The sequence below is a fragment of the Microcebus murinus genome, chromosome 15 (assembly GCF_040939455.1).
Source record: "Microcebus murinus isolate Inina chromosome 15, M.murinus_Inina_mat1.0, whole genome shotgun sequence".
NCBI lineage: Eukaryota > Metazoa > Chordata > Mammalia > Primates > Cheirogaleidae > Microcebus > Microcebus murinus.
Genome location: NC_134118.1, coordinates 29,447,182 through 29,472,992, shown reverse-complemented (window position 1 = coordinate 29,472,992; position 25,811 = coordinate 29,447,182). Strand labels below are relative to the sequence as shown.

At 32.8% G+C, this 25,811-nt stretch overlaps 1 protein-coding gene across 4 annotated transcripts in view; it reads right to left on the bottom strand.

Annotated features, from left to right (window-relative positions):
• The window catches only part of FSTL5 (follistatin like 5), a 696,991-nt gene that overhangs the window by 169,875 nt on the left and 501,305 nt on the right, over positions 1-25,811 (bottom strand). For all 4 annotated transcript variants that reach the window (XM_012735602.3, XM_012735603.3, XM_012735600.3 and 1 more), the window contains exon 8: positions 2,438-2,558. In XM_012735602.3, coding sequence (XP_012591056.1) covers positions 2,438-2,558 — 121 coding nt within the window. The remainder of the gene's footprint in view (positions 1-2,437; positions 2,559-25,811) is intronic.

Sequence of the window (25,811 nt, the reverse complement as noted above, 5' to 3'; positions counted from 1 at the left end):
AATATTGAATTCCTCTTGATTAATTCACAATGCTAAGGCTGATGGGGGAGCTCTGTTTCTGAGACTTCATTATTTCTTTATTCACATATTCCTTCTTCAGAAAAAACTGAGATCAGAGAGTAAACAGCTCATTCACAGGAGGGGATGAAATAGGGAAGATGCATTTCCCCAATGCTGTTCAGTGCTCATCTTGCAACATGAAAACCTGCAGTTTGGCTCAAATCCCCTTCTTGGGTTTACCAGCTGGAGTATGGCAAATGAGTGAGTTATGCGAGAAACTTACAGCAGACATGAATGAGGAACAGCAACTCCTGAGGAGTAGCCATTTAGAATAATTGTCACACATTACCGTGCATCACAATTACCTAGGAAGCTTGTCAAAATGCAAATTTCAAATGAAACTTCCAGAAAGTGCTAGTGAAGCCCAGGGTTTCACATCTGTGATAATTTTTTTATGTGAATCTGATAGAGGTAGAACACGAACTATACACTGCTCTAAAAACTACCAGAAACTTGTATATAGTTGGTACTTAGACTGGAAAATCTAGGACTGGGAGTGAGACTAAAAGATGAAAGACAGAATTGTCAGCCAAAAACAAAATTGCAGAATCTCCTTCTAACTCCCTGTCAAAAAAAAATGTAGGGCATTAGTTTTGTCCAATAGGCTAGCAGTCAGTAAACATTTACCAACAAAGGAGGTGATAACTGACTTGCAATAACAATTTCCCCAAAGATGCAACATCTAGACAATGAACATTCAAAGCATGGACTTGTTCTGCCCTCCCAAGATTATGTATCAGTGGGTACAATTGTCAGATATGTGAGTGTCTTGACTCCAAACATCTGAGGCCACTGGGGACAGCATGCACCAGCTTCTTGCCTGCTTTCTTCACTGGTTTCATGGAAATTGGGATCAAAGTCTTGACAATGCCTAGTTGTCAACTGGGTTTGCACCAGAAACCAAGGCCTAGATCTGCTTCTGTTGAGTGTCAACAATATCAAAATAGACTCCCAAATATTTTCAAGTATTTCGTTACATCTTATTAATTGGTTTTTAGGACACATATTTCCCTTTCCGGGGTGCTCATTTTCAGTCTTCTCTACTTGTTAACCTCAGATCCAAGCCTCAGTCCTCTAACTCCATACCCACCTCTACTCATCCCTAAGGGGACTTCATCAAGCTCAGATCTATGGTTTTAAATACAATCTATGCACATTGATACTCTCTAAACATACAACTTTGGGCTCTCACTCCCCTCAATTGAATATTTGACTTTTCCATCAATAATTATATTTAATGTATTAAAAAATTAATCTTACCCAAACTCCAAATGTGCTACTTTATAGCAGTAAGTGGTTTAACCATATGCCTAACTACCTCCTTCAAATGCCTTAGGCCCATTTTTTTTTCACTCTCTTTCTCTCACATTAACTTGATATTCCTCAGTGATAATGTCAAGGACCACTTTCAAAATACATTTCAAATCTGACCACTTCTTTATAACTCAACCACTGACATTGCACTTTGAGCTACCATTATCTCTTCACTATATTGCTAAGATAGTTTTTTGCTGTGCATTTATTTTAAAACAATACAGAATGTGCCACTGAACACACTCAATACTTGGGTAGCTTCGCATTACACTTAGAATGGAAATACAAACATTAACCTTGGTCCATGGAACTCCATGTGATCTTCCCTGAGCTACCTCTGCAAGGTCATTATCTGTCACTTTCCTCTTGATTCATACTAATCACATTAGCCATCTTGCTGTTCCTACAGAAAGCCACGTAAGTTTCTGCCTCCTTTTCATAAAACATAGAGGAGATATATATCATATATATCAGGATAAATTATGGAAACGAATTAGTGTTTATTAATGAAACATATATGTATGCCTATATTAATTCAAGTAAACAGCTAAAATATAACTTGAATTAGGAATAAAGTCACGCTTTGATTGTAGGAATGATATCAGCCTACTTTGTCAACATCTATAGCCATTAAATTAACCATTAAGAATATGAAATTTTCTATACATAGATAGTAATATCTATATCATTAATAAGACCAATTAAATAGATGATCTGATAAAAATTGTTAATAGTTAATTTCTTTGGTTTCTAATGTTTATATAGTTGTCTAATTGTTGATATTCTAAACTGAAAAAGTAATTTAAATTTCTTATGTTTTAATTTTCCAATTACAATGAGTTACTCTGTAATATGATGACAAAAGTAGTACTAATTTATAGTGTTTATTCACTTGGGAACTTTTTGTTTAACTTAAAAAACTTTCACGTTAAGTTCCAAAACTCAAAAAATTAGAGTTTTGCCAAAACTCAAATAATTGAAGCCTACTCTTCCTAGTCAACTGTGATGGTCTATGACTATCTACCTAAGCAAAATAAAAGTTTAGCAACTCCACACTTCTTACCATTCACTTGGAAGATGTGAGTCTGATAGACTTGTTCGTAGCCAGCAGCATAGCAGGTGTAATTGCCCATGTGAGTTGTGGTGACCTTAGTGATATACAAGGACCCATCATCTCCAAAGTCCTATAAAAAAAATAAAATACAATAATTTGTATTTAAAATTAATTTTCACAATGTCTCTTTTTAAAAAAGTGTATTCAGATGCAAAATAAATAGACTCAAATATTGTTTTAAAACTATCAAAATGATCATTGTTAGGCCTGTAAATGTGGAGTACTGGTAATTAACCATTTTTTAAGGATATGTTTTATTTTAAAAGTATGATCTTACTCATAAATATAGATTCTTAAAACTTATTTGAAACATATGAGTTTATACATGCAGTAACAATCTGCACAGATTTGTTCCAATTTAGTTTACATTTTTTAGGTTATAAAGTGATAACATTTTTTTCTTATTTATAGCTAAAACAAACACCTTTTAATTGCATTCTTCACACTCCTAATTATCCACTAATTTTTGCTATTTAATTATATATTCGCCAAGAAAAATAATTATTAAAGCAGTCTGATCTCGCTGATAGAATTTATGCCCATATCAGACAACAGAATTCATTTTTTTTTAAATTCAGAAACAACCAATAGATTCAAATAAAATGACCATACCATTCCAAATTAGTGGGGACAAACGAATAACCATTTTGAGCAAAGAAAGAAAAAAATCTCACTGTCCATTAAAATCAAGTCCAAGAAGCATCGCCAGAAAAGCATAGTAAAGATGAGAAAATCTCCTCTTCCATAAGGATAATGAATACACTGGCAAAAGTTGTCCAAATCAAATTTTCCAGAATTCTGGAAAAAGACAAAAGCTCAGAACTATCCACAGAGTATTTATTCAAAAAAGTGACTGAATCCCAGTAAACATGGCAAGATTTGTAGCATTTTAACTTGACTTCCTCATCACCTCTCCACAGCTGCTCAGTGTCCTTTAACCAAAAGCCATGGAACTACGCTAGCCGTGAAAACCATCATCCCAGCATAAATGAGAGGGGAAAGAACAGATTTGGAGCCTTTCCGCCCCAAGTCTCGGAAGGCCCAATCCTCAGAGAATTTTCCCTGTTAGATAAGTCTGGCCGTTCCTTGAAAACTTACATTTTCATGACTTTTCTTAATTTGAGCAAAACTTAGAGCTAACTCTGTATAAAGCCCTATCCTTTATTGAAAAGAAACAACAACAGTTGTTTAACATTACAACCTCCCGAGGCAGAGATACTAGCTGGAGATAATGTGTTTCCTCGAAAATAAGACAGGGTCTTATATTTATTTTTCCTCAAGCAAACACCCTAGGGCTTATTTTCAAGGGATGTGTTTTTTTAAGTACGGTACAACAATCTATATTTATTCAAATATAGTTAAGTCATCTTCTTCTGGAACATCATCATAACTCTTCAAACCCTGAATTTCATCCTCAATTTCTTGAGACTCTATTTCCTTTAGAGCCATTGGCCCCAATCTCTCTTGTCGAGCAATAGAGCTCTCATGGGGAAAATGCATGGGTTGTGCAGATGCGCTGCGAAGCCACGCCCATCACTATGTCTCATTTTGGGGTTAGGGCTCATATTGTGCAAATGCTTAGAAATCCTGCTAGGGCTTATTTTATGGGTATGTCTTATTTTTGGAGAAACATGGTAACAAACAATAGTCTGAGCAAAAAATCTCTAAAGGAAAACTGAAGAATGGGATATCCAGAGAGGGATTTGAAAAGCTCCGCTATCCCTGGGACCCTAGAGAAGCATTCAAATATGCAGGACTATGTGTGTGCCCAGAAAAGATATGAGAATCCCTACACTGTCATCTAGCCAGCCTTGAGGCTCTGCACAAGCAGAAAGTGGAGGCTACAGCAGAGTTGTAAACTGCCTGTAGGAGCACTCAATGTGGGACACAAAACAGAAATGGAGCATCTCAGCAAAGCCTGAGAGACCTGTTGATTCAAGGCATTTAATTAAATCTGTCCAATCATTAGCTCACCATTAAAATGGCTAAACAAAGATGTTAGTGGTCACATACAGCAAACCAAAAGAAAAATAGATAAATTAGACTTCATCAAAATTAAAATATTTTGTTTCCCAAAGGACACTATCAAGAAAGTAAAAAGGCACCTCACAAGATAGGAGAAAATATTTGCAAATAATTTATCTGCTAAGGATCTTATGTTCAGAATATATACAGAACAATTATAATTCATAAGTAAAAAGACATAGTCCAATTAAAACAATGAATAAAAATTCAAATAAACATTTATCAAGATTTATAAATGGACAATAGGCACTTAAAAAGATGTTCAGTATTATTAGTCATTAAGGAAATGCAAATGAAAACAACAATGAGATACCACTTTATACTCACTAGCATGGCTAAAATTAAAAGACAGACAATAAAATGTGTTGATGAATATGTGAAAATTTGCGAACCTTTAAACACTGCTGGTGAGACTATTAAATGGCACATCCACTTTGGATAACATTTTGGCACTTTTTCAAAAATTAAACAAAGAGTAACCTATGACTAACAATTTTATTCCTGGTATATACTCAAAAGAATTGAAGACATATCTACAGACTGTGTGCAAGTGTTCACAGTTACATTACTATAATAGCTACAAAGTGACAACAACCTAACTTAAATGTCTGATAAATGAATAAACACAATGTCATTTATGTATATAATGGAATATTTGGTAATAAAAAGGAATGAAGTAATGATACATACAATAACATGGATGGATTTTGAAAATAATATGCTAAATGGAAGAAGCCAGACACAAAAGCCACAAATTGTATGAGTCTAATTACATGAAATGTCCAGAATGGCCACATTCATAGACATTAAATATGGATTAGTAGTAACCAGGGACAAAGGAGTGGGGGATGGAAAATAACCATTAGTAAGTATGAAGTACTTTGTGGGGAGATGAAAATGTTATAACATCAATAGCCACAATGGCTGCACAATTTTCCTAATATTCTGGAAAGCAACAAATGCCACACTCCAAAGGGGTTAATTTATTTATTTTGTTTTTTTATAGACAGGGTCTCACTCTGTCACCCAGGCTGGAGTGCAGCAGCTGAATCATAGCTCGCTGTAGCCTCAAACATCCCAATTGTGAATTTTTTTAAATCTTTGTATCTCTAAAATATGATGGCACTCAGTGACTTCCCAATATCCATGTAGCAGTATCCTAAAAGTGTACTTTATATGTTTCTGACTTTACCTATATCTATGCCATGTACATTTCCATTAAATATAGCTTCCCTCTAAGTGATACTCACTAAAGATTGATTACAATCAAAAACATTATTATGGAGCTTTTAACCTGGCTCCGAAAATGATGAAAATATTTTGAGAGAGAAAAAAGGGGAGTGAGAGAAATGGAGAAGGAGGACAAAGAGGGACAGGAGGAAGGAGAGGGAGGGGAAGGGGGATATCAAGTAAGGAGTGGGAAGAAAGGGAAATAAAAATATATACTGTATACAAATACTCTGGCCATCGTACTATGTAGCTGAAGAAGAATATTTGTGTAATAGCTATCAGATAAATACACATTCCTCAACATCATATTATATAAGACCAATCATACCTTATTTCTATAACTCCTATGGGAAAGGTACATGGTGCTACTTTTAGGGCATTCGTAAGAGGAAACCTCATGTCCTGCAACTAGGAGACAATTTAAAGCTTGAACCCCAACAAGGAAATAGCTGTGTGACATAGACGCCATGTCTCTGCTTCATCACAGACTACCATTAAAAACACAGGGCTCACAGGGACAGAACAGAAAAATGAAATGTCAAATAAAAAGGCAAAGGCCGTGCCTCATGTGAACATTAAGCAGATAATTGACACGTGTAATATAATGAAGGAGAGACAAACGTTTGAAGAAATCAATTAAACAAGATTAGAGCCAAAATTATGTTGAGAAAGATTATGAGAAAAAATTAATTATTGATGACCTGAACTATAACAGTAAGATATCCAGTGTGCATAAGGTAGACACACATGCAGGGCAAGTACACATAAGATGCATCACAACCAGAAAAATCATGGAGACAAAAATCACAGACAGCAAAGATGAATCCTTTCACCAGAAAATAATAATTGAAAATAATAGCAAATATATATATACACATATATATGGCATTTGTATGTTTATATTTACATTATTTTATATAATCCTTTTTAAATTTCCATAAAACCTGAAATAAAGAACTTTTCCACATGTTCTATGTAGCTATCTGGAGAGCATGGTCTTTTCCCTTCCACTACAATCAAAATTCCTTCACACGGTGATGTGAAAATTATCTAAGACTACAACTGGAAAATGTTTATTCTAAGTGTCTTATAGCAATCTGTGTTATCCCATAACACAAAATCTCTTTTAGTTAGAATATTCTCTTTTACAAATTAGTATATGTGTGACTCCTTCTAAGTTATATATCTTTGCTCGTGTTTTTTCCTGTTTCTTCTAAATGGGATCAAAATTTTCCAGCCTCAATTTCCTTCAATATATAACTGCATGAGCACATTTTCAGGCAGCTTTTTTGATTAAGACTTTACTAATATGTCCTCACCACTGTGAATGAAACAAGGATCTGTTCAGTATACTTAAACTAGAACTCAATATATACTTACTGAGCACTTAAATATGTCAAGTGTTGTACTAAATAATTTAAGTGAAATGTCAAGTTTCATCCTTTAAACAAACTTCTAAAAAGGCACCATCATCAGCCCCATTTTGCAGATAAGAAAACTGAAATATGCTAATGTTGAATAATAATTTGGTTGAAGTCACCACACAAAGAGAGGGGGTTCAGGTTGGCATTCAAGCAAACTGCAGAACTAAGCCGCTTTTGTTGTTAAATAATGCTTAACACACCCTCCTTTTTTCAGATTCTCCATTAATTTTTGCCAAGCCTCAATTTTGCCAATTGAGGTGTTTTTATTTTTTATTACGGAGACATCAAACCTCTTCTTTACCTTCATCCTGATTCAGCAGTTCTAATCTTTTCACTTAAAAATAAAATTCTCAGCATTTTTCTAATCTTTTTATTTTATTTTATTCATTTTTATTTATTTCAGCATATTATGGGGGTACAAATGTTTAGGTTACATATCTTGTCCTTGCCCCCCTGAAGTATCTCAAGAATGGAAAAATAAGCACCACATGCACTCACTCACCAGCAAATTGGTTTCACTGATCAACACCTACAAGTGTGCATATATGAATAACATTTATCTGGTGTCAGGCAGATGGGAGGGGGGAGGAGGGGATGGGTATTTACAAACATAATGAGTGTGATGTGCACCATCTGGGGGATGGACACGCTTGAAGCTCTAATCTTAAATAGAGCAAATCCAATGTGTGGTTTTTGTGTTCAGCCGTGGTTGAGAGTTATAGCCGTAGAACAGACACTTTGAATTCAGGTACAAAAATCTCACACTTCTTCTGAATTCTTGTTACACCTTTATAATCTTGCTGCCAATAGACATTCCATAAATATTTCTTTAGCCATTAAATCTTTATGAGTCTCTACACCATTAAAGTTGCCTCAAGGCACTGATGTCTGGAAAGAGTTGATAGGAAAAAAACCCCAAAATTGATTTTGTTGAGTTGATTGCTTATATTCCTTTCAAGGCTGTGCAAATGAGAACTTTGGAAAAAAGAACATCTATAACACATTTCTAAAATTTTGAAAATTTTTATGACAACTAACAGCTGATCATGATATGTTGTTTAAGAGTAACAATCAAAACATTGAACAACTTATAGGTGATGAGCACTGATCAGTCAGAATGGACAAGGCAGTGAAGAGCAAGGGATGATTATACCAGAATATAACAAGTGAATTGTGGGTTGGTATTTAACCTCAGGCATTGTATAGATTGTTCCAATCAAAAAATAAGTTTTCTCTATTACAAAATGGATAAAATGGTAAATTTTTAATCTGAGTTCACTTTCCTTTTCATATTATATTCATCCTCATAATTCGAAATTGTATGGTATCAGTATTGCCACATTTTAAGTACAGTTTCTTTATGTAAAATACATTGCTTTGATATACACTGACATTAAAGTAATTTCTAATACTGATTATTCTAGTATGCTTTTACTTTGCAATATTGTAAAAGCTATTTTCCTAGATTTTTATCTATAAAAATATAATTTTCATAAAATAACGATAAAAGAAATTTAAGCAAACATCTACATATTGAAATTGACTATAGTACTATTATCTTATGGTTTATGTAATTTTCTAGAAACAATCACTGTTACTTTCTAGCCTATTTTCTTACATACTTAATTTATTACCAATAAATAGTACTATGAAATAATAAATTAAATAATATAAGTTCAATTTGGTAAATGCATTATTTATAAAACTTATTTTTCCTGAAGTAAACCATTTCATGAATCAATTTAAAGAGACACAATAGGAATGAACAGTCAATTAACATGAATTGAAACTATCATAAAAGAAGTCAAACAGCTACATTCTTTGGTAGGAAGACAAAAACCAAAAACGTGAGAACTTTTTCTAATAATATTATTTAATGATACGGGTAAGATAATTAATCAGTTATTTCATTTAAGAAAATAACTTGTAAAACAGTTTTAATTGATATGTATGCTTCTTGACCACATTTTTCAGAATTTTCTATTCTTAGCATAAATATATGAGAACTACTTCAGAACAGTCGGGGAAAAGAGGAAACACTGATGAAAATCCTGGTGAGTCCTTTTTTTATTTTATAGTATCAGAATTGAATTATAGAAAAATTCCTAAAAGTTCTGAAGGATTATTGAGTTTCATGATGGTTTATATAAATGTGGTATGTGATATAATGTGGTTTATGAAAAGTAAAAGGGTCTTGTAAATATGGAAGTTCCTACAGTCACATACTTGACCAGGTTTTGAGAGGAATAAAAGGAGCTGCAGATATTTCTCTGGTTGTAATGAAAAGCAAGCCAGCAGAAGTCTGTAGTAGTTGTCATGAGTAGATCATTATGCAACATCCAGTGTGGAGTGACTGTAGGTTATGGAGAACTAGGCAGAAAGGCCAGCAATGTTACTCAAATGCTAGTGTAAAGAAGATTAAGGAAACCAAACTAGGAAAATAAGGATAGATATCACTTATAATACAATAGAAAAAGGATCACAAAATATGACATATAACATGAGAAGTCTCCATTGAGCAAATAATAAAACTTTACTGAAAGATATGAAAGAATATCTAAGTGGAAAGTCATGGAGAGGAAAACTCAATATTTTAAACGTACCAATTTTACGTACCAATTTTACCAAATTGGTCCAAAATCTCAATACAACTTCAATAAAAAATATCAAAAAGTTTTTAAGAAACTTGAAAATTTATTTGAATTTACAAGAAAATATAATAAACTATGAAGAGCCAACACAGTTCCGAAATAGAAAAAGCAAGAAAAGATGATTTCTCTCTGCCACGTACCAAAATTTATGTACAAGATTAAAACTAAGATTAAGTGGTTTCACAAAGAACCAATATTCTAAGCTATTTCTTTTTTCTTTGCCTTAATAAATAAATAGAAATAGATGACATATAGAGGATAGACAGATAGATAGATCACATTTATAATACATGACAGACCTAGCATGGCAAATTAATGGAGAAAGATTGTTGGTGTATTGAGGAAACAGGGCTGTAGCAGTTGGATAAGTTTAGCCATGTAGAAAATTTGAAACTGGAGTTGTACTTCCCAGCATACACAGAAATCAAGGCCAGAGGGGAAAGTACATATATGTGAAAGATGAAATATAGGGAAAAATCTCTATAATATAAGGGATTAGAATATTGGGTTAATTTTAAAATTAAGAGACAAAGTTAAGAAATCATAATAAAGTAATTCATAAACTATATCAAAATTAAGAATTCTTAAAAATACATTATAAAGACAGTGAAAAAGCAAGCTACAAATCAGACAAAGATAATCACTATGTGTAACAGACCAAGGACAATCAAGAATTGACTCAAATAATTCAGCTCAAGATATCACTATAGTAATAAGCAGGTAGTACATTGTAATCACAGCAACCAACAGAACTGAAATACAGCTTAATTCCTCAATAAAGATCTACCAGAAAAAGAGGCATGTCTAATTCCAGGCATAAGTACTTTTAATTTGGTCTCTACGACCCTGCACAGAATATGTAGATTCCAACTAAAAATTATGAGACACACAATATAGGCAGGAAAAATAATCTGTTGTTGAGAGACAAAACAATCAATGGAACTAATCTCAAATATAAACCTATTATTAGAAAAAAGAAAGGGATTTAAAATAACTCTAATATGTGAAAGTCTTCTAGTGGAAAAACTTAAAGACATTCATGAATAGATGGGTAATTTTAGCAGAGAAATGGAAAGAAAAAAGAAGTAAGTGTTGAAGGACATACTAGAAATAAATTACACACAAATTACACACATACACAGACGCACACACACGCTGAGATGATTAATTTCCTTGGCAGGCTTATCAGTAGAATTAACACATTCAAGGAAAGACTAAGTGGACCTGAATGTGGGTCAATAGAAATTATTCAAACTGAGACACAAAGAATAAATTAGTGGGGGAAAAAATAGAACAGAGTATCTAAGTCAGCCAATATTGGTCTAAAATATGTGCAATTAGGATCACAGAAGGAAAAGAGAGAGAAAATTATTTGAAAATAAATGGTCAAAAATTTTCTGAAAATAATTATTTAAAAAAGCTAGAAGTATATTTATATTATCGAAGACCAAAGATAAAAAGAAGTGTTTAAGATTGCCAGAGAAAAAGATACATTACATACAGAAGGGCAAATGTAAAAATTACAACAGATCTCTTATCTGAAATTATGAAAGCCATAAGACAATAGAGTGATATCTTTAAACTGCTGGGGTGTGGGTGCAAAGGGAGGGGACAAATTAAGAAACAGTCAACCCAGAAAGTTATATACTGTAAAAACACCTTTGTGATATGTGATATGGTAAACCTTCGTTCAGCCAAACAAAACCTGAGAATTCTTTAATAGTAGATGTGCACTTTAGGAAGTACTACAGGAAATTCTTTAGGCAGAAGGAATATATTAATAATACCAGAAAGAAACAAGGAACTCCATAAATAAATAAATAAATAAAAATATCCAGATTTTTGGTGTATTTATAATTTAATAATTATTGAACAAATTATTATTAGCAGTTATGTTGTGCTATGTCACATGTGAAAATAAAATGCATAAAAATTGGATAAAAAATGAAAGGAAGTATTTGAGAGTATAGAGTTGTAAGAAGCTTACACTCCACGTTAAACAGTATAATATTATTTGAAGATAAATTGTGATTATATTTATCTGTGTTTAAATAACGTATTTCCCTGAAAATAAGACAGGGTCTTATATTTATTTTTCCTTGAGAAGACACCCTAGGGCTTATTTTCAAGGGGATGTGTTATTTTTTTTTAAATATAGTACAACAATCTACATTTATTCAAATATAGTTAAGTCGTCTTCTTCTGGAACATCATCATAACTCCCCAAACCCCGAATTCCATCCTGAATTTCTTGCAACTCTGTTTCCTGAACCATTGGCCCCAATCTCTCATGTTGAGCAGTAGAACTCTCATGGGGCAGATGAGAAGGGATGCTTGTCTTCTTTGCCGCTCCTCGAGGAAATACAGGGGTTGTGCAGACACACGGTGTAGCCACGCCCATCACTAGGTCTTATTTTCGGGGTAGGGCTTCTATTGCACAAGTGCTTAGAAATCCTGCTAGGGCTTACTTTATGGGTAGGTCTTATTTTCGGGGAAACACGCTATTTATCAGTTAATCTTTGTTTCTTATCCATGCATCCTCTCTAGTAATTATCGCTTCTCAATAGAATTCCTCTTTTCTCCCTTTCCAAAACCCATTTTACCAGAAAGGCATATATAAACTTCTAAGCCCCATTTCATTCTGAAGACTCCCGTACATACATGTTAAATAAATTTGTATCCTTTTCTCCAATTTATCAATCTACTCTTGTCAGAGGTTTTTCAATGACCCTTAGGAAAGCAAGAGACTTTACTCCCAATACATACATAAACAACAGATCAAATTTTAAAATGAAATGATCAGATTCCTATGGCATTATATATTCAAATTATAAAACTAACCAACTCAGTATTTTTTCTCAAATAATACTTATTTCTGATTATTATCTTTTCAATAACATTTGCTTCTTGCTTTTAATGTGCATTTTGATAATTGTCTTTCCAACATCTTCTTGGGCTGATTTTAAATATTCAGTTCCCTTCATAAATATTTTAATTATCATGGAATAAATTGTAAATATGGTATTATGTAAAAATCTACTCTTAGTACTGTTACAATGAATCGTCAGTTTTGAATCAGAACTCAGGGGCCCTGAAGAAAACAAGCACATTATTCAGAAACCAATCAGAAAATAGAAACCATACAGTAATTTGAACATGGAAATTTCAAATAAAAATAAATTATTAACTATAGCAGGGAATTGGAGTAAGGTGTAATTTTTTATTAAAGGGTAAAGGATACTCTAAAAAATATAAGATTAACAGATAAAAGGGTAAACACTACTCCTAAAAATGAGATAATGCTCCTAAGGAACAGATTTCTCTCCAGTCACACTGAGACCTAGACATCTTTCTAGAGAGTGGGCACATTTATGGCTTAATGGATAGTGGAGAACATCACTGGGCGGGAAAAGCCATCCAAAAGGGTACCAGGAGGAAATTTTCAGTGGAAGGTGCCTCGTTGGAAATCCTCCATTGAGAATCCATTCATAGTGTTGCTGGGAAAATCTGCTCACGGAGACTGCTATGAGCTGCTATTTCTCATGTACTTTTGAAGAGTGAACTAAAATAAAATTGTAAGCCCTTCAGCCAACTGAATGGACACTCTCTTGCCCAAGAGTACCCCAGAAAAGCCTTAGAGCTGAGTTGCAGTCCATGAGGAGAAGGGAGATCACACACACCTCATCATGCCCCCTCCCTTTTGAGTTACTCTTTGTAACCAGATACTAAATCGTTAATAGACCTAGGGCCATGAAAAACAAAGCTTAATCCACACCTGAAGGCCATCAATTTACTTAACAGATCACTTGAGTTTCAATAAATGTCTAGTGGCTTATCACTGATTAATAGACTTTCTTATGTTAACTTAAAACATTCCAAGCCTTTAGACAAACCTCATTTCTTTAACTAATTATAAATCAAAGAATCTTTAAAGCCACCTGTAACCTAGAACTCCCCCTGGCCCCTTAAAGATGCCCTGCCTTTGTGGGCCAAACCAATGTACACCTTCCACGTATCGACTTATGACCTACGTGTATGATTGTATGCATGACTGTATAAAACCAAACTGTAACCTGACTACTGTGGGCACATTTTCTTAGAACCTCTTGAAAACGTGTGCCATGGTCATACACATTCATCTCAGAATAAACCTCTTTAAATTATTTTAGAGTAGGGATTTTTTTTTTTTTTCTGTTAACAGGAGTCTAGGGACTGCAGAAGCTTCCTGTTCTGCTGGAGCTGAGGCACTGGTGACGTTGCAGAAGTGCAGGAGCCTACCTAGAAGAAGGCAACAGAACTAAGAAGGGAAACACCTTTCTTCATCCATGTTAAATAAAAGGGATATTTACAGAATCCAGACATACTGCATAGGCAAACTGAATTGAGAACCAAAAAGCCACATTGAGATTCTTACATGAGATAGTCACATGGATTTCTCAATAGCTAGAGACCATTTTTCTTCATACCAGAAATGAATGTGAATCTAAATTGCATTACAATCAAAATACAGAATACTACGTACCATAAACATTTAAGGTCATGTGGAAAGTTAAAAGCTTAAATTTGAAATCTGTAAATGTTGTGTTGGAGAGAGAAAAAAAAAAAAAAAACAGAACTTCTATCTGAGGAATGTGAGCCCTTTCAAATAACTAGGCCCAGAGAGGCATTAAACTGAGACATCACTCACACCCAATTCCTCCCCACTCCTCTGAGGTATGTAAGCATCTCTTGAAAATGCTTGCTATTTCTACAAGTAGCTATGAATTAACCTAAAAATGCCACACTGGACACTATAACCCATACTCTATAACTTAACAATGTATATCCTATCACTAATCAGTATTATTTATATAAACCAGTGAGAATTCCTGATGAACAACTTTGTATCAGTGTACTCCCTGACCTCCTTTTTTGTCTTTAAAAATCCACTTGTAATTGCTACTAATTGGAGTATATATTCAGGGCAACTCAAATCCATGCTCCCAGGTTGTAATCCTCTTGGCCCAAATAAACTGTCTTCTTATCTTAATTTAGCTTCGGCTTATTCCTTTTAGGTTGACTACCTCACCAAATGATATAATTGGTTCAAAAATAAGAAATAAGCCTATAACACTAGTGATCTTATTTCCTCATTAAGAGAGATTGGAAGGGTTAAATAAAATAATTTAAAAATTATTTGGAAATGTTTTACAATAAAAATGTGGTAATTTAATAAATGTAGACATACTGACAGTTGGTTTCACACAAAGTACACTAACCCACAGATTGTTATTAAGTAATATAATGAGTTTGATGACTGTCAATTAGGTCAATAATGATGAACAGCTGCATAAAACTGTATATCCATGTTCTGTATCATGTTGAAAATGCAAGAAAAAAACCTTGTGACTTAATGATCAGTCAAGAAATATGTCATGTATAAGAAATTTATTACTAAAGTTTATGAATATATTTTTTAGGTGCAGCTACATGATACTGCTGTTGTTGGCTTAGCTGTATATTATAAATCAGGAGACAATTGGGAGTTTTGTTGTGCTAATTGCAATACACAACAGCTGAAATATATATATCATACCATAAAATGATAAATCTTATTTTTATATTTATGCTACCTGTCTGTTTGTAGGATAAGAATAGAAAAAATTTTTAAAAATTATAGAGCATTAAAAATCTTCCCTTAGACAATTCATATATTTCAAGAGATGTTTATTAGGTACCTCTTATTTATCAGACACTGAATCTTAGGCAAAGACTGCATGGTTGTATTTTTAGAGGTCCTATATTGGAAGGGATAATTTTGTTCTAGCTAATCAAAAAGTAAGACATATAATTGGTACTGAGTACCTGAATGAAGCAAGCTGGTTCTTATTTTGCTTCTAATTTTAAATCATTTTCAACACACAAATTCAATGTATGCTTATGTTGAATAAAAGTTATAGACAATATTCACAGGATGCTGATTATTTATCATATTTAAATGTTTATTTTTTCTATTTATTATTTCTTTTCCATCAGCTGTGTTAGATGATATTATATATCTACATTTGCGTAATGTTTTTCCTATGAAATCTATGCTTCTTAACGAAGGCTTACTGTTGCTTTTGTTAGCATTAGAAATATTCAAATGCAAGTGTTTATTTAGGTTATCAAGCTTGGAAAACAAAAACCTGTATATGAAACCTTGTTTTGCCACTGACTAGTTACAAGAAACTGGAAAAAGTTATTTCCTTTCCTTAAGCTTTAATTTCAAAATTATACTAAATGGGAATTAAAACATCTGTTCACTTTATCTCACATGTAGATGTAAGGAGCAAATGAAAAGATACTTTGAAAAGCACTCTGTAAATTACAATAAAATGTGAGGCAGAATTTTCTTAATGATAAAGAATTAACAGTTTATATAGTGGCCCATTTTGCGTGCATTGGACATTGCCAAATGGGAATAAATTTGTTAAAGTAACAAGGGCTAGCACTTTATAATCACTCTAACAGTTTGTCCTTATATCAATGATGAGTGTTTTTCTTTCATGTGATTGGTAAAATTAAGATGTTCTGGAGTTCTTTTATAAGTGAAGGTAGATATTATTACTTCCTTGTAGAAGAGCTATTTCTCTAATGGTCTCTTTTCTTTGGGATAGACAGGTTCAGGAATCCTTTTAAGATGATGGTTTCACATTCAAGAAAAATAAGAAAGAAAAGAGTAACAGCAAATAGGCTATATTTCATAATTTGGAAATTTTCTACACATTTCTAAAATCATGAAGAAATGATAAAGTGAAAAATCATGTCTATGAGCCATTAAAATTTAATATTATACATTTACAGAGCGAATACATTATAATCTATAATAATAAATAATTAGTAAATATCTTTTAAAAATATTTTAAAACTTAGGTTGATGTTTCTAGGAGAAAACAGAACCAAAGACAAAACCATATGATCATACCAATTGATACTGAAAATGCATTTGATAAAATTCAACACACCTTCACGATAAAAACTCTCCAAAAACTGGTTACAGAAGGAACATACCTCAGTATAATAAAAGTCATCTATGACAGGCTTATAGCTAGTATCATACTGAATGGGGAAAAACTGAAAGCCTTTCCTCTAAGATCTGGAACAAGATAAAGATGCCCACTTTTCACCACTGTTATTCAACATAGTACTGGAAGTTGTAGATAGAGCAATTAGACAAGAGAAATAAATAAAATGTATCTGAATTGAAAAGGAAGAAGTCCAATTATCCTTGTTTGCAGATAATATGATATTATATCTAGAAAAATATACGATTAAAAAAACTATAAGAACTGATAAACAAATTCAGTAAAGTTGTAGTATACAAAATCAACGTACGCAAATCAGTGGTATTTCTAAATGCCAACAATGAAAAACAAACCAAGAAAGTAATCCAATTTACAATAGCTACAAATAAAACAAAATACCTAGGAATAAATTGAACCAAAAAAGTGAAAGATCTCTACAATAAAAACTATAAAACATTTATCAAAGAAATTAAAAAGTATACAAAAAAGGAAAGATATTCAATGCCTATGGATTGGAAGAATAGATATTGTTAAAATATTTATACTACTCAAAGCAATCTACAGATTCAATGCAATCCCCATCAAATACCAATGTAATTCATCACAGAAAGAGAAAAAAATACTAAAATGTATATGGAACCTTAAAAGACTCAAAATAGAGGAAGCTATCAAGAGAAAAAAGAACAAAACTGGAGGAATCACATTACCTGACTTCAAACTATACTACAAAGTTGTAGTAACCAAAAAAGCATGGTACTTGCATAAAACAGACACATAGACCAATGGAAGAGAATAGAGAACCCACAAATGAATCCACATTGTTATAGTAAACTTATTTTCAACAAAAGTGCCAAGAATATACATTGGGGAAAGGTCAGTCTCTTTAATAAATGGTGCTAGAAAACTGGATATCCAAACATGGAAGAATGAAACTAAACCCTTATCTCTGTCCTTATAAAAATCAAATAAAAATGGATTAAAGACTTAAATATAAGACCTAAAACTTTGAAATTATTAAAAGAAAACTTTGGGAAACACTTCAATCTTCTACATGTGGCTATCCAATTTTCCCAGCACCATTTATTGAATAGGGATTATTTTCCTCAGTGTATATTGCTGCCTACTTTGTCAAAGATCAGATGGCAATAAGTGAATGGTTTTAAATTTGAGTTCTCTATTCTGTTCCATTGGTCTATGTCTCCATTTTTGTGTCAGTAGTATACAGTTTTGGTTACAAGCCTTGTAATGTAGTTTAAATTCTGGTAAAGTGATGCCTCCAGATTTGTTCCTTTTGCTAAAGGTTGCTATGGCTATTTGGGCTCTTTCTGGTTCCAAATGAGGCATAGAATTATTTTTCCTAGATCTGCAAAAAATAATGTTAGTATTTTGATAAGGATTACATTGAATCCATAAATCACTTGGGGTAGGATGGACATTTTAACAATGTTGACTCTGCCAATCCATGAATAGTATGTTTTTCCATTTGTTTACATCATCAGCAATTCAATTCCTTGGTGATTCATAGTGCTTTATGCAGAGATCTTTTGCCTCCTTAGTTAAATATATCCCTAGGTATTTTATTTTCTTTGTTGCTATTGTGAATGTTATTAAGTCTTTGAATTTGATCCTCAGCTTGACTGTTGTTGGTGTATAGGAATGCTACTGACTTGTGTAGATTGATATTATAGCCTGAAACTTTGCAAAATTTATTTATCAATTCCAGGAGTCTCTTGGTGGAATCTTTGGGGCTTTCTGGATATAACATTATATTGTTAGCAAAGAGCAATAGTTTGGCCTCCTCTGCCCTCATTTGGATGTTCTTGATTTCCTTCTCTTATCTGATTGCTTTGGCTAGGACTTCCAGCACTATGTTGAATAGAAGTGGTTACAGTGGGCATACTTGTCTTGTTCCAATTCTGAGTGGGACTGTTTTCAACTTTTACCCATTTGATATGATGTTGGCTGTGGGTTTGTTATATATGGCTTTTTATAATTTTGAGACTTGTTCCATTTATGCCTATTTTGTTAAGATTTTTTATCATAAATGGGTGCTGAATTTTGTCAAATGTTTTTTCTGCATCTATTGAGATGATCATATGATTTTGTTTTTGCTTCTGTTTATGTGGTGAATCATGTTGAACCATCCTTGCATCCTTGAAATGAAGCCCACTTGATTGTGGTGAACTATTTTTTTGATATGTTGCTAAATTTGATTTGCTATTAATAGAATTTTATTGAGGATTTTTACATCTGTATTAATAAGGGATATTAATCTATAGTTTTCTTTGTTGTTTCTTTTCCTGGCTTTGGCACCAGGTGAGACTGACTTCATAGAATGAGTTAGGGAGGATTCCTTCCTTCTCAGTGTTATGAAATAATTTCTGCACTATGGGTACCAATTCTTCTCATAGGTCTGATAAAATTTGGCTGTGAAACCATCTGTTCCAGAACTTTTTTTGGCTGGAAGATTTTTACTGCTCCTCCGATTTCATGCCTCATAATTTGTCTATTCAGGAGTTCTATTTCTTCCTGATTGAGTCTTTGGAGGTTGGGTATTTCTAAGAATTTTTCCATTTCCTCAACATTTTCAAGTTTATGTGCATAGACATTTTTATAGTATTCACAGATGACATTTTGTATTTCTATGGTATCAGTTGTATATCTCCTTTTTCATTTCTGATTGAGCTTACTTAGGTCCTTTAAAAAGCTTCTGGATAGCCAAAGAAACAATCAACAGAATAGACAACCTACAGAACGGGAGAAAATATTCACAGGTTATACATCTGATAAAGGGCTAATAACCAGAATACACAAAGAACTCAAGCAAATCAGCAAGAAAAAAATCAAACAAGTCCATTAAAAAGTGGGCAAAAGACATGAACATAAACTTTTCAAAAAGAAGATAGACTAATGGCTAATAAACCTATTAAAAATACTGAACATCACTAATCATCGGAGAAATGCAAATCAAAACCACAGTGAGAGATCACCTTACCCCAGTTAGATATCACTTAACCCCAGCTTTTATCAAAATGTCCTATAATAACAAATGCTGGCCTGGATGAAGAGAGAAAGGAACACTTATACATTGTTGGTGAGACAGCATATTAGTACAACCTTTATGGAAAATAGTATGGAGATTCCTCAAAGAACTAAAAGTAGACCTACCATTTGATCCAACAATTTCACTACTGGGTATTTACCCAAAGGAAAAATAGTCATTTTATCAAAAAGACAACTTCCCTTGAATATTTGTAGCAGCACAATTCATAATCACAAACAGTGCCCATGAATTCAAGAGTAGATTAATAAAATGTGGCATACATATACTATGGAGCACTACTCAGCCATTAAAAAATGCATTAATACCTTTTGCTACAACCTGGGTGAAACTGGAGATCATCCTCCCTAATGAGGTATAGCAAAAATGGAAAAAGAAATACCACATGTACTCACCATTAAATTGTAACTAACTGATCAGCATGCGTGTGCACATACAGAAGTAAATGTAATGGAAATCAAGCAGATGTGAGGGGTAGGGAGAGGATGGGTGAAGTCATATCTAATGGTTACAATGTACACTATCTGGGATATAATTATAACCTTGTCTCAAGCAGTACAAAAGCCATTCCTATAACCAAAACATTTGTACCTCCATAATATTCTGAAATAAAAAATAAAAATTACATAAATAAAAGAGTTGATATACTGGTTAAGCTACCATTCAAAAGGAATGATGAATTCAAACTAATTTTGAGGGTATTATTTAAAAGATTTCTGTAGTTCAATTTTCTAATACATTTTTTTAAACAAAAACCTAGTGGTTAAGACTATTATTTGAAAATGACACCATATGTATGTGTGGGTATACGTATATTTTATATGTATAATATAAATATATAATATCAAATATATATGTAAATACATAAAAATATTCAATATATATAAAAATATATATAAATCCACTGAAATTCCTTTGAATGTAGATAGCCTATATGTTTAAACTCGTATTTTGGGAATATCATGTATATTTATTGCATATAGCAAAGCCCAAGGAAAAATATTCTTATGTTTTATTTTTCAGAGGTTGAGTTTTTAATATTGAAATATGTGATTCTGGATTTGTACACATCAAAATCAAAATAAACTAATGTGTTTTAATCTTTACATGGAATGTGATTTCCCTGAATCATGCTTAAGTCAAGCCTCTGACATGTCTATACACAATTTTCTAGTCAAGTATAATTTGTCTTATCTTCTTCATTTATGTTAAAAGTTTTTCTTTGTCAAATGCCTCATTTTTGATTAAACAACCTGTGTTCTTATAAAGAGAAATTTGAGGAAGAAGTGTGCCATATGTAAACTTTAAATGAAAAAGGTGTTTTACTCAAAGAATTTAATTCTACAAAGGAAAGGACTTTTCTCAGGTATATAAAAGACCCATGTTTGTCCAATTCAAGCTCAATAATTTAATAAGTAACAAACACCCAACTTTCATGATCATGAATAGTTATTACCTCATGTTTTGCTGCTTTGAATGCTTGCATGCACTCTGAGGATTCTTTTTGCCCAAAAGGGGAAATTTCCCCAAAAGGGGAAATTTTGAAATTCAAACTACCAGTGTGTGTAGTAGAATAAGTTGAATACACTGTTATCTGTGGGATACTACATGAGAAGCCTATATTTGAATCTAAATTATAAGCTTGCAATTAAAAAGTAATTCCAATAGTACATTTTTTTAGTTATGATTTGTTTTTAAAAATGTATTCTATATTTTGAAATGATTTTCAATCTATAAATATTTTTAAATGAGTACTGCTTAAAATTATGCTTTCAATCCCCAGAACTCTGGAAATGGTAGAATTTTTGTCCTCATTTTACTGATAGAAGACCAAAACAAGAGGCTATAGGAGGAGATCAGGTAAGTAGAGTGAGTGATTTTTATGTTATATTGAACTAGTTTAAAGGTTGATATAGAAATCAGATTTCCAAAATTTCCATTCAGTGCTTTATCCCCCAAAGTAGAACAGCTTCAATGTGACTTTTCATATTTCATATTTTCATATATTTGTTTATCTTTTAACCTGTTGTTACGTTCTTCAACAGGCAAGGAAATGTCTGTGTCATTTACAAGATAAACTTAATGGAATGAGGATATTGAGATTTGAAATAAAAGCTACAGTATTATTTTTTAAAAAAACTTCTGCACATCAAAAGAAAGAATCAACAGAATGAAGAAATAACCCACAGAATGTGAGAAAATATTTGCAAACTACATGTCTGAAAAGGGATTAATAACTAGAATACATAAGGAGCCCCAAAAACTCATTAGGAAAAAATTAAATAATCCGACTAAAATATGGGCAAAAAAATCTGAGCAGATATGTCTCAAATGGCCAATAGGTATATGAAAAAATCCTCAACATCATTAGTCATCAGAGAAATGCAAATCAAAACTACAATGGGCTATTATCACACCCCAGTTAAAATGGTGTTTATCAAAGACAGGCAATAACAAATGTCGGCGAGGACATGGATAAAGGAGAATCCTGGAACACTATTGAAAGGAATGTAAATTAGTGCAATAACTATGGAGAACAGTATAGAGGTTCCTCAAAAAGCTAAAAATAGAACTACCATATGACCCAGCAATCCCACTGCTAGGTATACATCCAAAAGAAAGGAAACCAGTATATCAAAAACCTATCTGCACTCGCAAGTTTGTTGCAGCACTATTCACAATAGCCAAGATTTTGAAGCAATCTGTGTCCATCAACAGATAAATGAGTAAATACAATGTGATACATATACACAATGGGATATTATTCAGCCACAAAAAATGAAACCCTGTCAATTGCAGCAACATGGATGGAATGGGAGAACATTATGTTAAGTGAAATAAGCCAAGCACAGAAAGACAAATTTCACATGTTCTTAATCATGTATAGGAGCTAAATAGTAAAACAATTGATCTCATAGAGACAGAGGATAGAATGATGGTTACAAGAGAATGAGAAAGGTAATGGAGATGGGGGATAGAGTGAGGATGGTTAATATGTATAAAAATACAGTTTTAAAAAAAAGAACAAACAATATTTGATAGTACAACAAAGTGACTATAGTCAATAAGAAGTCATGATATACTTTAAAATAACTAAAAGACTGGAAGTGGAATGTTCCTAACATAAAGAAATGATAAATGCTTGAGGGGATGGATACCCCAATTGCTCTGATTTGATTAATATACATTGTATACCTGTATCAAAGCATCACAAATATCCTATAAATATATACAACCATTATGTACCCATAATAATTAAAAATAAAAATGTAAAATGAAAAAATGCATAATGCTGAAAACAAGTTTAGTTTTATATTTTACTAGATTTATTACTAAGTGATATGTCATTAAGTTTTGCCATATGGATTTGTCAGGCTTAGATATCACCTCTGTGGATTTTGTGTGATTATTTGCATTATTATGTAATACTGTGATGTAGCTAGCATTCCAGTTTCAAAACCAACAACATATATAAACACTTAAATTATTTATTTCATTAGATTTATGTAACAAAATGTTATTTAGATTATCTAAATAATCTAAATGTTGTTTAGATTATCAAATTAGATTTAATTTTATTACCTAATTTGGTGAATTTGCTGTGTTCAAGTTGTCAAGAACTGTGAATGATCTGATACTTTTCCATACTTTCAAACTAATAAGTCATCCCGTCACAGTTTCATGAATACTTACAGAAGACATCAAATCCATGGATCAGAGACAATAGTATAGTAAGCAGCATGAGCTTTATACTTGTGTCATTCTCCTTGTCCTCCAAGTCCCACTGAGGCAATGCAAAGCAGCCCAGGTGAATGCTGCAGACAGTAAACAAACCTGTGCTCTGTTCCCCAGGGACGTATTATTTTTATTTTCAAAGACTTTTTCCTACACAGATACCCTTGTAGATACAGTGAATGCCTCTGCTCACAGGATGTGCAAAAACATGAGAGCCCCATGGAAAATCGTCTCTGAATATACTTTTCTCAGATTAATGTAAATTTTGCAGTGTATACTTTGGAATAGTTACTTTATTCATGTTATCAAAGCATTACATGTATGTGTCAATTAAATAATTTTAATTTCAATAGGGTAAATTTGAGCCTGAGAAATGCTGTCCCAGAGAAATGTAATAGTATACTCGCTTACCAAAACTCTTCTTGCTAGTAAAAAATGCATAACAATATGAGGTTTTAAAAATACTAAATGTTGGCTTCCCTTTTTTGAATTGTATTTCTAGAGTCAATCATGTTGCATACTTGTAAAATGCCCTGTTGGATGTGTAAAAGTTAAATATGCTCTAATCACAAAACTGTGGTCTTCATTATCTAATCCTTAAGCTAGCAGCAGTGATAAAGATGATTTAGTCAAAGGTGACACATCATGTATAACACTAAAAATCAGTTATATCCCTTTTCCATTCCCAGCATGTGTTGATAGCCTAAGAAGAAAACTGATTCTATCCCTGTTATAGCTCAACTTTGCCTTAAATTTAAGAAACCTGAGGTGATTACATGACTGAGGTCAATAAATAAACCCCAGGTTTCAGAAATCTAGTGCAGGATTGCTCTAAACAAGAATGTGGGAAGACCATTTCAGTGGGGGAATATTTTCCTTCTCCTGTGGAAACTTAAATTGGAAATCAAATGGAAAGAAGCTGAAATTGAAAACTAGAACTCTGCTGCAAATTTCCTTCTTGAAATGATAAGGCAGCTTGCTGGCACATTGATTTGAAATTGTTAACATACTTAAGTTGATTTCCTCTGTAATTTATTTTATTTATATTTTGGTTGTGGATAAAGTTTTTCTGTGGAGATTTCATATGCTGAAGTTTATAGCTGGTAATTTCAGGTGGAGATATAGTGAAAAATTGACCAAGCTAGACTAGATTCCCAAAGCTATTATATCTACTTTTTACAGCCTCTTTTCTCATCCATAAGACAAAATGGGCAACACAATTAAATTTTAAACTTATAGAAGGTAGATATATAATTAATTGTAACATAATTCAGCATTCTTACTCCATCAAAGAATAAACTTAGACATAGGAGATCTGTTGCCTAAGGTCTCAACAGATGAAGACAAAAAAGGAAAAGATACAAATATAATTTCCTAAATCAGTAGATTATATCATTCATTATATGAAGGCCTTTTTGTCTGTACTTTATTTATCAAGAAAATTGAGGTGTTTCTATTTTATTTAAATTTCTTCATTAATCTGTTATGCATTTATCCAACAAATATTTTTTATAACCCAATATACACACTATTAAAGTTTTTATCACTAATTAGCTAAATTTTAACAATGTGTTAAACGTTTTCATTTATTCGTGAAGTTTTAACATCCATCCATAAATATTTATGAAACACCTACTAGGAAATAAACACTGTTCAAGGTAGTGCATATACGGATGTGAACCAGCTAACCAACAGCATGCCTTCATCAGGAAGCATAATGACCGCAAAGATCATACAATAAACATCAAAGAAGCCGATATGGTTGGAATGTTTGGCTCCTCCAAATCCCAGGTTGAAATGCGATCCCCAGTGTTGGAGTGGGGCTTGGTTGGAGGTGTTTGGGTCATGGGGGCAAACCCCTAATAAATGCTTTGGTGCCCTTTTGACAATAATGAGTGAGTTCTTGCTTTATTAGTTTATGTGAGAGCTGGTTGTTTAAAAGAGCCTAGAATCACCGCCTTCCTCTCTTGCTTTCTTGCTCCCTGTCTCCTCATGTGACACGTCTGCCTCCCCTTTGCCTTCTGCCTTGTTTGGAAGCTCCCTTAGCAGAGCAGATGCTGGTGCCATGCCTGCACAATCTGCAGAACCCTGTGCCAAATAAACCTCTTTTCTTCATATTAATATGTTGTCCAGCCTCAGGTATTTCCTTTA